The sequence below is a fragment of the Nilaparvata lugens genome, chromosome 2, assembly GCF_014356525.2.
Source record: "Nilaparvata lugens isolate BPH chromosome 2, ASM1435652v1, whole genome shotgun sequence".
Lineage (NCBI taxonomy): Eukaryota > Metazoa > Arthropoda > Insecta > Hemiptera > Delphacidae > Nilaparvata > Nilaparvata lugens.
This window is the reverse complement of record NC_052505.1, coordinates 11,391,115-11,404,210: the sequence shown is the minus strand read 5'-3', so window position 1 is coordinate 11,404,210 and position 13,096 is coordinate 11,391,115. Positions and strand designations below refer to the sequence as shown.

Genomic DNA, 13,096 nt, shown 5'->3' with positions numbered 1-13,096 from the left:
AATAATCATAAGTAAATTAATTAAGTTAATTTTAGTGTTATATACTCAATACTTGAATACATTCGTCTATTATTTATAACCAATCGGATGTTGAAAACAATAACCCTCGTACAGTATGCTATATTTTTAATAATTTATTTTATTCACTCACTAGCATAATATGACATTAATGTTGAAACATGTGAGTAAATTTAAAAGATGGTACTTAGATTTTTTATTCCAAGAATTGATTTGGAAACTAGGTTTCTGTTGGGTTGAATGTGTTGTGAAGAGTGTTGTGTTGTTGTCGGCAGGTACTGAGCGAAGGTGAAGACAAGCCGCGATCTGTGGTGAAGTCGACATTCCTGCCTGAACTGGATGTACTGCGTGTGACGTGGGAGGGGCGTGGCCAGTGTCAACGCACCGACAAGGGGGTGGGGGTGCCCGAGCCCCCTCCACAGACCGTCAACTTTCCTCCCACTCGTCGCAACTCCATCGACCTGCTCAATGCAACGGTCGGCGAGCTGCTTGTGTACACTGTGCCAGGCGTAAGTCACATCTGACACTAATTAGTTTTCTATTCGTATGAACTTGTTAATAAACTACATCTAATATTTAATAGTTTTCTATTCCCATAAACTAAGTTATACCGCCTCTACATGTTGGCCCAATGAAGGCCAATGTCGACCAGCGCCAGTGTGTGGATTGCCTTCATTGCCCTTCGTAAGGAATTGCACCTTTACCAGGCTGAGCCAACATGTGGCTGTGGAATTATGCTACTTGATCTTGTGTTCTTCATTCATCGACTCTCTCATATTTTAGCTAGAAACTCTGTGTACTCCATAATAGGTATGTTAGGATGGCAACTAACGACAGGACAAGTGTGTTGAACATGTGTGTACACACATGCTCGTCATACAAGTTATGTCATCAGCGAAAGGCTTTGAACAACATTTTTGAGGTTAGGTTTTTGTATCTCCTATTTTTTGTTGTTTTTTTTTCTCTGCTGATCTATTTGAGGTAAAATTATTTTTTTATCGGCATATTTTGTAATTTTTCAGTAGTTTGTTTGTTGTTGGTTGTTTATTTTATGTTAGTAGCTGCTGGCAAACAGGAAATCAGATCTGCGAGATTTCAATTTGCTTAGTGTATCAGGTTTTAAAGGTAAAAGCAAAGGTTAGGGAGGTTAGGTTTTGGCTTGTAAATGTCAATAAATGCTAATATTATTTGAGATGTTTTGATCATTTTAGATAATAAACACAAATAACAAAAATTTGGAATACTCATAATATGCTCGACACACTTGTGGTGAGTGGCCATGCTTGAAAATTGCCCCTCCTGAGTCGCATCTTAAAAACAAATATCGCTTAAAAGCGTAAGTTGTATTAGAGAAAACCAATAAATAAATAAACTAACTACCTAATAATTAATCACGCTCAATTCATCAACGTTTAAAAAACTTCATAAGAGAGACTGTAGTCTCTGCAAATGCACTAACTCATCGATTACAACTTGTAAATGAATCACCCTTTGGACTTGTTTGTACTCATTAAAAAATGTTTTCTATGGAGAGTATTGCAAATAATCATTATTGCACAATATAATCTCTATCCTTTTGTGGAGTCTGTTAGCGATAACTGTATCTCCAAAAATTCCTTCCATGCTTCGATATTCACTCCAAAGTTCTGACAAAAATATTATATATGTTTATTATTGTTTATTGTTTTTGAAGGGACGGATTCAAGGATCCAAAGGTTCAAAGAACCCCACACGTCAACCGAAGCTTATTGTGTTCCCAAGTAGTATGTTAGTTAGGCAAACCAATACCTATGTCCTTTACAAGAACTAGGAGTTTTTCCCTATACTAACATTCCATTCATTACCTGGTTGCAATCCTTGTCGCAATCCAGTGTGATATGCTTGGCAGTCTCTTCAGACTGATTAGTCCTCGTGACCTACGTGAGTTCCACTCCTGGCCTTTTTGTAGGTCCTTCCGCTGAGAGAGGGGACGCCAAACTGCCACTAGGGCGCCCGGCGCCCAGCCACCCTCGACTGAGCCTCCTGACCCACATTTGTGCCTGGAGTTTCGCCCATCTCTGGTCTCTTGGGTTTTTATTTTTGCCCCTCCGAAACTGCCCTGATGGGGCAGATCCCGTGGGTTTGAAGGCAAGGCAACTTCTGGAGTTGCCTTGAGGTCCATTTTAGTCGCCTCCTACGACAAGCATGGATACTGTGGGTGAATTCTGGTTTTCCATACATTTTTTAGTACGATGATCGACTTAAAGCTCCCCCAACCCACAGGGGGCTATATATGTTTACATGCTTTTGTCGTAAAAACATTGGTATCTTACAAATTATGATGTTATTTTTCTCATTTACAGGATTCTTACTACGACCATGAAGATGGCAGTGTCAGAAACTTGAAATTGACTCTATTGACAATGAATAGATCTGCAATTCCTTTCTCTCACTGGCTGCAGTTCGATGTGAAGAATCAAGAGTTCTACGGAATACCGAATCCAAATGATACAGGACGAACTCAATATCAATTGGTATGTTATTCATTATTTTCATATGGACTGGTTTTTATAATCTTTCATCAGTTTCTGTTCGAGCGACAGGCTTTTGGGAGCTTTTTACTGGTAACATTCATCAACGCTTTTTATTAGGACACTATCAAGATATCGAAATAGAACCGATTTCTGTGGGTATTTTTACTGTCGTTACTCTGAAATATGAGCACCTAAAAGTGTTTGGAACAGATCCTTTCAAAATTGGTAGATAGAAAAATTGGTGGATAGAAAAATTCCTGAAATTTTGTGGATACATTCAATTCCTTTTTTTTCAATTCAAAAATTATTAATTTATTTCGCACAACATAATATTATTACAAAACATTGAACCGGCTAAAAATACAAAAATAAAAAATACTAATGAAAATCCACTTTGAAAAAAACAACTTATTTTGACATTATTTTGTTTTGCTTTAGATAATAACATTCTTTACGGTAATGTTTATACTAATATGAGTAAGGCCGGTAGCACAAAAGGCTGTTAAATTTATTCTTTCTTATTATTTCTTTTACATTTGTAAATCTTGATTAAATGCCACGAAAACTAATCTGGGAAGGATTTTCTGTGAAGAAGTTTTCTCTGATTGGTTCTCATGGCATTTAATCGGGATCTACAGTTAACAGGTTTTTGTGCAACTGGGTAAAAGTAATCAAATTACGTACTCTCAGGGCCATCTCAATCTCAATAATGATATTTCACAACAACAACAAAAAGCATTCAAAAATTGTGTGTCTGCTCTTTGTCTTTTGTATATAACTAATAAATAATATATTTTTCAGAGCTATTTTAGAATTTAAGATGTTGATATTCATCTGCATTATTCGTTATGCACGTCTTGAACTGTCAAGTACATTTGATTAATTCTTGTAGATTTATTCATTCATACAACATTTCATAGTTTACAAAATAACATGTACAATCATCATACAGTTCAATACACAAAAATAATTACATGACGGTGGTTCGAAACCCACCTAAAACTGTAGGTCCATTCATATCTCATTATCATCCGTCTTATTACCAACGCACAAGTCTAAAGTTCATGTTGGCATCACAAAAAAAAATACAAACAATATTAATAACTATGAAAAAGCATTAATAAATAATTTATAATTAGTTTTAATTTATGAATTACAGATTAATTTTTGTAGCTAGTAATTATTTGTGCTAAATAATCCTCCGTAAACCTATCAGTGATCTGTTTGCATTAATTGTTGGTTGACAGGTTTGCGAAGACAGTGGTGGCTTATCGTTCAATGATGGTCTGATAGTGGAAGTGCATCCGGCAAGAAAGATCTTGTACAACGTTGAGTTCAGCATGACGCTGGGCATCCACTACGACAACTTTGTGATGAACCCGGCCAGTCAGCGCCATTTCTTCGAGAAGTTGGCCGAGCTGTTCGGCGACAAAGACACGTCGGCGATTGTGCGCAGTGGCATGTCCCCGGGATCAACCATCATCACCTGGCACAACAGGACTCTGCCCACCAACACCTGTCCCAACGATCAGATCAAGGTTTTGCGCCAGGTATGTTCTTCATTTTGTTATAAATAGATAAATCCCTTTTAAATAAGTAATAACCTATGATTAACGGTTGACTTTAAATTAAACCTCATTAAGCTTATAAACTGTACTACAATTTATACAGAGTGTTTCTGAAATAGACTGACAGTTCAATACAATTATACAGAGTGTTTCTGAAATAGACTGACAAATTTCGTGAGGTTTTCCCTTACATCGAAATAATGAAGAAAGGTCCGAGATAATGATGGCAGAAGAATTAAATTTTCAATTTTGTAATTTTGAGGTGGCCTCAAGACGATCAATTCTTACGTTAAATTATCTGAAAAATCTAATGAAACCATTTAAAATTTTGTAACTTTGATGATTATTAAGATAGTGGGCAAATTATGCTGAAAACTCATCTTTTGCACTTGCTCCGGCCTCTTGAACCTTAGGACTTGAGTAGCATGTGTTGCCCATTGCCACTACTTTAGTTGGCAGTAGCCGTACAACTCTACAACTTTTTTTCAAATTTTTCTCAAGTTTTTCTATGATCTTGTAGTTTTTCAAATTTAAAGAAATAGAGATAGGATACCGTACCTTATTGTTGACCGCTATTTTGAATTATACAGGGTGATTCATAATTATGGTAAAATAATTTAATACGTGATAGTAGAGGTAAAAATAAGAAAAAAAAGTTCTTATAAACATATATCCATAAACGCTTCATTAGCGAGCTATACAGGGTGAAAGATTTCGCCCGGAATTCAGTTCCTCTGGTGAAATACACCGATGTTTGGGGACTAGTTTTTGAAAAACTTATGCTGGATCCATATGGAAAAATATCTGAAAAATTGAATAAAACTAGTCTGGAAGCTGTAGTGTGAGTAGTTTTTGAGAAAAAAGTTGAAATATGCAAGAACTCTAAGTAGAAAAACACAGACTTCTACGTTTGATGCCCAATAACTTTCTTTAATGACCAGTAAACAAATAATTTTTTGCAATAAAAATTTTAGATGATTTAATTCTGAAAAGAATTATGTAAGCTGTGTAAACTAAATTTTGATAAAAGTTGAATAAAATGTATTCTTATGTAGTACATTACACCACAAAAATTTGCTTTTTATGAGGAGAGAACTAATAACTCATAAGTTGTAGCTGATTTCAAATTAGATATTCGGTTTTTTATGAAAAGTTTTTTTTTATATGAAATTAGCATATCTTAATGACATTGAACTTATACCAAAAGACTAGTAGATTATGCCATTAAGCCTGGGAGGAAGTTCGAACAGAAGTAGATTCCTATGATCCCTGCCCAAATGTTTACTGAAAACTGATGTTGTGGAAGATTAGGATTGATGGTATGAGGATTCTCAGCTGCCCAAATATGTTGGTTGTGGACGTTAACGATAGCTGTTCTTGTAAAGTGTGCCTCGTCGGTAAATAAAACAGTTGTTAAAAAGTTTGGGTAAACAAGTTTTACTAAAAACCATCGGCAAATACCAGCATGGGGAATACAGTCTCGTGGCAATAGAGTATGAACTTTCTGGAGGTGGTATGGATGTAATTGTTGCTCTTTTAGTATCCTCCAAATAATAGATTGATTGACATTGAACTGCACTGACAAATCTATTGTGCTCTTCTCTGGATGTTCATGAATTTCATTAAGATCTTGTTCTTCTAACTCAACAGTCATAGTAGATCGGGGTCTGCCTGCATAAATGTGCTCTTTGGATTTCAAAGAATCTGTTTCAGACAGACATTGATGAATAGTGGCAAAAACCTTGAACTTGGACATACTCGGTTAGGAAAGTTCTCTTTACTATTACAGTAGTGTCCCATTCCATACATTAAATACATTTCAGCTAATTCGGAGTATGAATAATGTCTAAAATTACCTGCCATTTTTTAAAAAGTTAACACTTAACACAAAAGCAAAGTGAAATGGTTACAAATAACTGGTTAATAGATTAAACAAAAAACAGAGCGAGGTTACAGTAGGCCTAACTTACAGTTTGTTTTTTTTTTTTGTTCAACAGTGAGCTAAAACATTTCTGAAAATAATTTTCAGCTGATAATTTCTTTTAAATATTTTCTTATTTAAAACAAAATAAATCAGATGTTTTGGAACAGCTGTTAATGAAATCCACGTTTTATTTGCAATCAGCTACAACTTATGAGTTATTAGTTATTTCCTCATAAAACAGCAAATTTTTGTGGTGTAATGTACTACATAAGACTACATTTTATTCAAATTTATTAAAATTTAGTTTACACAGCTTACATAATTCTTTTCTGAAATAGATGACAGTTCAATACAATATACAGAGTGTTTCTGAAATAGACTGACAGTCAATACAATTATACAGAGTGTTTCTGAATAGACTGACAGTTCAATACAATATACAGAGTGTTTCTGAAATATACTGACAGTTCAATACATTATACAGAGTGTTTCTGAATAGACTGACAGTTCAATACAATTATACAGAGTGTTCTGAAATAGACTGACAGTTCAATACATTATACAGAGTGTTTCTGAAATAGATGACAGTTCAATACAATATACAGAGTGTTTCTGAAATATACTGACAGTTCAATACATTATACAGAGTGTTCTGAAATAGACTGACAGTTCAATACAATATACAGAGTGTTTCTGAAATAGATGACAGTTCAATACAATATACAGAGTGTTTCTGAATAGACTGACAGTTCAATACATTATACAGAGTGTTTCTGAAATATACTGACAGTTCAATACATTATACAGAGTGTTTCTGAAATAGATGACAGTTCAATACAATTATACAGAGTGTTCTGAAATAGACTGACAGTCAATACAATTATACAGAGGTTTCTGAAATAGACTGACAGTTCAATACAATATACAGAGTGTTTCTGAAATAGATGACAGTTCAATACATTATACAGAGTGTTTCTGAAATAGATGACAGTTCAATACATTATACAGAGTGTTTCTGAATAGACTGACAGTTCAATACATTATACAGAGTGTTTCTGAAATAGACTGACAGTTCAATACATTATACAGAGTGTTTCTGAAATAGATGACAGTTCAATACAATATACAGAGTGTTTCTGAAATAGATGACAGTTCAATACATTATACAGAGTGTTCTGAAATAGACTGACAGTTCAATACAATATAATTCAATATAATGAAGAAAGGTCCGAGATAATGATGGCAGAAGAATTAAATTTTCAATTTTGCAATTTTGTGGTGGCCTCAAGAGGATCAATTCTTACGTTAAATTATCTGAAACATCTAATGAAACCATTTAAAATTTTGTAACTTTGATGATTATTAAGATAGTGGGCAAATTATGCTGAAAACTCATCTTTTGCACTTGCTCCAGCCTCTTGAACCTTAGGACTTGAGTAGCATGTGTTGCCCATTGCCACTACTTTAGTTGGCAGTAGCCGTACAACTCTACAACTTTTTTCAAATTTTTCTCAAGTTTTTCTATGATCTTGTAGTTTTTCAAATTTAAAGAAATAGAGATAGGATACCTTATTTTTGACCGGTATTTGGAATTATATATCATTGTAGAAAATTTGATTTTGAAGATAACATTTCCAGTGATGTGTTCGTCTAAAACGAATCCAAAGCTCACAATTCAGGATTTGATGACAAAACAGCAATATTTTCGAAAATGCTTTTTCTTTTACTTCGTTGTCTCTTTTAAATCCTGATAAGTGCGATTTAGACTAAACATTTTTTAAATAGAATTCTCTACAATATCATAGTTTAAAATACCGGTCAATAATAAGGTATTCTAATTCTATTACTTTAATTGCAAAGACACAAGATCACAAGAAAGCTTGATAACAATTTGAAAAAAGTTGTTCGGCTACTGACAACTTGAGTAGTGACAATGAGCAAGACAAACGACTCAAGTCGTAAGGTCCGAGGTACTGGAGAATCTGCGAGTAGAGAAATAGTTCATTATAGCCTAGTAATAGGAGTACTATAATTAATTATCGGGCACAATATTATCTGTTTGTGAAATGTATTGGACAGGTGTTGCTGGGAGATGACGAGAGAGTGTCGATGCGAGCGAAGACAATAATGGGTCCGGAACTGAACGTGGTCACCGCGTCGCTGACGCCGACACGCCTGTGCGAGGGCGCCTCGACGCCGGTGCACATAGCTCAGCCTCCCTTGGTGCCGCCCGACGAGGTGCGACCAGTGTCACGCTCCGACGAGTACCTCGTGACGGTGGTGGTGCCGGCTGTTGTCATAGCAACCATGCTGATCTGCGCCGCTCTGGTCGCCTGCGTCCTGTACCGACGCCGACGCCAGGGCAAGATGAGCGTCGGCGACGAGGACGAACGACAGAGCTTCCGCAGCAAGGGGATACCCGTCATTTTCCAGGATGAACTCGAGGAGAGACCCGAGCCAACCAACAAGTCGCCGGTGATAATGAAAGAGGAGAAACCGCCCCTGCCGCCTCCTGAGTACCAGCGCAACCACCCCGCCCCCACCGCTGCCACCGCTCTCCTGTCGGACACCGAGGACTCCCCCTACCAGCCGCCTCCGCCCTTCACCTCCAGTCGGGATTCCGCTCGACCCAAGCCCACACCCACCTACAGGATGCCTCCTCCGTATGTACCTCCTTAAACACTCATTCACCTGACCCCCCACTCTTTATTCTTTTCAAAACTTCTACTCCCTCACGTCTAATAGACTGACAGTTCAATACAATTATACAGAGTGTTTCTGAAATAGACTGACAGTTCAATACAATTATACAGAGTGTTTCTGAAATAGACTGACAGTTCAATACAATTATACAGAGTGTTTCTGAAATAGACTGACAGTTCAATACAATTATACAGAGTGTTTCTGAAATAGACTGACAGTTCAATACAATTATACAGAGTGTTTCTGAAATAGACTGACAGTTCAATACAATTATACAGAGTGTTTCTGAAATAGACTGACAGTTCAATACAATATAATTCAATATAATGAAGAAAGGTCCGAGATAATGATGGCAGAAGAATTAAATTTTCAATTTTGCAATTTTGTGGTGGCCTCAAGAGGATCAATTCTTACGTTAAATTATCTGAAACATCTAATGAAACCATTTAAAATTTTGTAACTTTGATGATTATTAAGATAGTGGGCAAATTATGCTGAAAACTCATCTTTTGCACTTGCTCCAGCCTCTTGAACCTTAGGACTTGAGTAGCATGTGTTGCCCATTGCCACTACTTTAGTTGGCAGTAGCCGTACAACTCTACAACTTTTTTCAAATTTTTCTCAAGTTTTTCTATGATCTTGTAGTTTTTCAAATTTAAAGAAATAGAGATAGGATACCTTATTTTTGACCGGTATTTGGAATTATATATCATTGTAGAAAATTTGATTTTGAAGATAACATTTTCAGTGTTGTGTTCGTCTAAAATGAACCCAAACTCACAATTCAGGATTTGATGACAAAACAGCAATATTTTCAAAAATTCTTTTTCTTTTACTTTGTTGTCTCTTTTAAATCTCGATAGGTGCGATTTAGACTAAACATTTTTTTAAATAGAATTCTCTACAATATAAAAGTTTAAAATACCGGTCAATAATAAGGTATTCTAATTCTATTACTTTAATTGCAAAGACAAGATCACAAGAAAGCTTGATAACAATTTGAAAAAAGTTGTTCGGCTACTGACAACTTGAGTAGTGACAATGAGCAAGACAAACGACTCAAGTCGTAAGGTCCGACGTACTGGAGAATCTGCGAGTAGAGAAATAGTTCATTATAGCCTAGTAATAGGAGTACTATAATTAATTGCCAGATTTAATAAAGAAATCCATTTTCAGTTTGGCACTAAACTCGCATTCATTCATAACATTTATGAAGTCAGATAGAATGTTGTATAATTGGATACCAGAACTCCAGGCGCAAAACTCATTTCACATGAAATCTAGATGCAATATCTCGTGAAATGAGTTTGGCGTTAGGAGTTCTGGTATCCAATTATACAACATTCTATCTGACTTCATAAATGATATGAATGAATGCGAGTTTAGTGCCAAACTGAAAATTGATTTCTTTCAAAGAAAGAGTACATGATCATTCTACATTCTAATGATCAAACTACAGTATTCTCTATCGTGTTCTGTGTCATTTATGTCTGTCTTCTGTATAGCCTATGTCTCTATTTAGGGTTGTATGGCAGAGAGGACCTGGAGTACTAATTCCGCCCTAATAAAGGCATATAATCAATCAATCTCCAATTGTAAACCATTTAGATTTTTTGACGAGTTCCAGATTCATCTGTTCAGGTTGGTAGTGAATGCTTATCAATCTATCTGTAAAGCCAACCCAATCAGCCAATCGGACAGCTTCCTGCCCTGCCGACTCACAACGCCTCATGTGGCTTGGCCCTTATAGTTATAGTAATAGGGGTACTATAATTAATTATCGGGCACAATATTATCTGTTTGTGAAATGTATTGGACAGGTGTTGCTGGGAGATGACGAGAGAGTGTCGATGCGAGCGAAGACAATAATGGGTCCGGAACTGAACGTGGTCACCGCGTCGCTGACGCCGACACGCCTGTGCGAGGGCGCCTCGACGCCGGTGCACATAGCTCAGCCTCCCTTGGTGCCGCCCGACGAGGTGCGACCAGTGTCACGCTCCGACGAGTACCTCGTGACGGTGGTGGTGCCGGCTGTTGTCATAGCAACCATGCTGATCTGCGCCGCTCTGGTCGCCTGCGTCCTGTACCGACGCCGACGCCAGGGCAAGATGAGCGTCGGCGACGAGGACGAACGACAGAGCTTCCGCAGCAAGGGGATACCCGTCATTTTCCAGGATGAACTCGAGGAGAGACCCGAGCCAACCAACAAGTCGCCGGTGATAATGAAAGAGGAGAAACCGCCCCTGCCGCCTCCTGAGTACCAGCGCAACCACCCCGCCCCCACCGCTGCCACCGCTCTCCTGTCGGACACCGAGGACTCCCCCTACCAGCCGCCTCCGCCCTTCACCTCCAGTCGGGATTCCGCTCGACCCAAGCCCACACCCACCTACAGGATGCCTCCTCCGTATGTACCTCCTTAAACACTCATTCACCTGACCCCCCACTCTTTATTCTTTTCAAAACTTCTACTCCCTCACGTCTACTAAATACTACTAGTCCGTTTATTGAGCTGCATATACAAAGAAACTGTTAAGTTGGGTGATTTACAACTGTTATCACTGAATGTTAATCAAAAAAATTTCTCCCTCACATGAATATCATCTATTAATATCAGTTTCTTGAGCTCTTATACCAGTTATAGAATAGACACGCTGAGAAGTCTAGCCTCTGAAGCCAACATCTACTGCCATATCGCCCCATCGTGACGTCAGCATCGGATAGAAAACTTTCAGATTTTTGTCTATTTCAGATGGAAGTAAATTATTATTTATAAAAATGGTGAACTCCCGCTGCGCTCCCGCTGAAATAGACACAACCTGCTATGGAAAACAATGTAAACAAACTCTACAGAAAAGTTTTCTATCCTATGCTGACGTCACGATCGGGCGATATGGCAGTAGATGTTGGCGTCATCGACTTTCAGTATGAATATACAATGGGGCGTATAATGTCTATTCTATAACTGGTCTAAGCTTGAGCTGCACATAAAGAAACAACTTTTTTTTGAGTTGAGTGATACGCAGGTGTTAACACTGGTTGTTGGTCAAAACGTCTAATCCCTCACATGAATATCATCTACTATTGATCCGTTTCTTGAGCTGCATACAAAGAAACAGCTGTTCTTGAGTTGAGTGATTCGCAGGTGACACTGATTATTGATCAAAACTCCTGTTCCCTTACATCGATAGGAAAAACCCGTACTAATACCTTGAACCAATTATACTACCACCGAAATATTATGTTCCAAATAGTTATGAATCACTGAGGTTTCAGTGCATTAGAATTTTTTTCACTTTTTCTACTTCGTGATAAGAAACTAGAGAATAATTCCCTCAAGAATCATGCATGAGCAACTGACGAGAATTTCTACCCTATTCATAAAGCATTGTATCAATATCACTTGGTGCCTTTTTAGGACCACTTCTACACCCCATCATTGAAAGTTCTTAGTTCCATCACTATTGTGATGAAACTTGATTACATTCAACACTCATTGATTCTATTAAGTCGTTTTTAGAAATCGTTACAGCCAATCTTTGTAAAATATTTACTTAGCACATCATAGAACAAGTACGGTCTACGTATGCAAAGTTTTTCAGGAAAAATATTAGTTATAGCAAGTGAACGAATCTCTGTTATTCCTGCTTTTCTTGATAGATTACTCGTACTATAAGTGAAAAATAATAATCCCAAAATCAAACTAGATCGGTGTTATACATTTTATAAACTTGAATTCATGCCTGTACTTGGAAATTCATATCCAGTTTATAATTTTAAAACAAAATAGAAACGACAGAATTAGTTACAGTATTATAAAGATGGGTTTTCTATTTTCAACTTTGAAACTTATTTCAATAACAAATTGAAATTATTTTTGTGCATTGTAAAGTACTATAAAATAGTAATTATGTCAGAAGTTTAAACAATATTTGATTAGTATAATGTTTTCTAACCCTTGATAAACTTTTTGATATAGTATTTTCGCTCAGACAAATCAAATTTTTGTATCATAATTACTGTATTGAACTCCAATTGTTTATTATTCCATCCAATTAAACTCGTGATTAAATTTTACCTACCTTGAAGCTTGAACTGTGACCCATCTTCCATTTCTTACATGAGTCCTTAGGATGTGAGCTTTTGTAAGAAAAAAGTTTGATGTTTCTATAATAAATTGTAGAAACGTTTTTCAAATGTAATTTCTATTAATGTATGTTATTTATTCTTATACACATATCAAAATAACATCACAACGCTTTCTTTCCTCCAAGAGGTTTTTCAAATCACATATAATGACTGATCTTTTCTTGTTGCTAAGATTTTAATACTTCGAACCGAATAGTGAAGAATTCTTATTAAAATATTCATTA

The 13,096-nt window shown here is 36.6% G+C and overlaps 2 protein-coding genes across 2 annotated transcripts in view; both read left to right on the top strand.

Moving 5' to 3' along the window:
- LOC111049965 (dystroglycan) overlaps positions 1-11,387 on the top strand; it is a 33,562-nt gene extending 22,175 nt beyond the window's left edge. The window contains exons 11-15 of the mRNA XM_039420538.1: positions 294-527; positions 2,361-2,531; positions 3,779-4,081; positions 8,103-8,719; positions 11,164-11,387. Of these exons, the coding sequence (XP_039276472.1) occupies positions 294-527; positions 2,361-2,531; positions 3,779-4,081; positions 8,103-8,702 (1,308 nt within the window). The 3' untranslated portion in view covers positions 8,703-8,719; positions 11,164-11,387. The remainder of the gene's footprint in view (positions 1-293; positions 528-2,360; positions 2,532-3,778; positions 4,082-8,102; positions 8,720-11,163) is intronic.
- LOC120349796 (dystroglycan-like) lies at positions 10,526-11,387 on the top strand. The gene has a single exon (XM_039420543.1). It carries the CDS (start codon positions 10,577-10,579, stop codon positions 11,144-11,146), a length of 570 nt encoding a protein of 189 aa, XP_039276477.1. The 5' UTR covers positions 10,526-10,576; the 3' UTR covers positions 11,147-11,387.
- Positions 11,388-13,096: the final 1,709 nt, after the last annotated feature.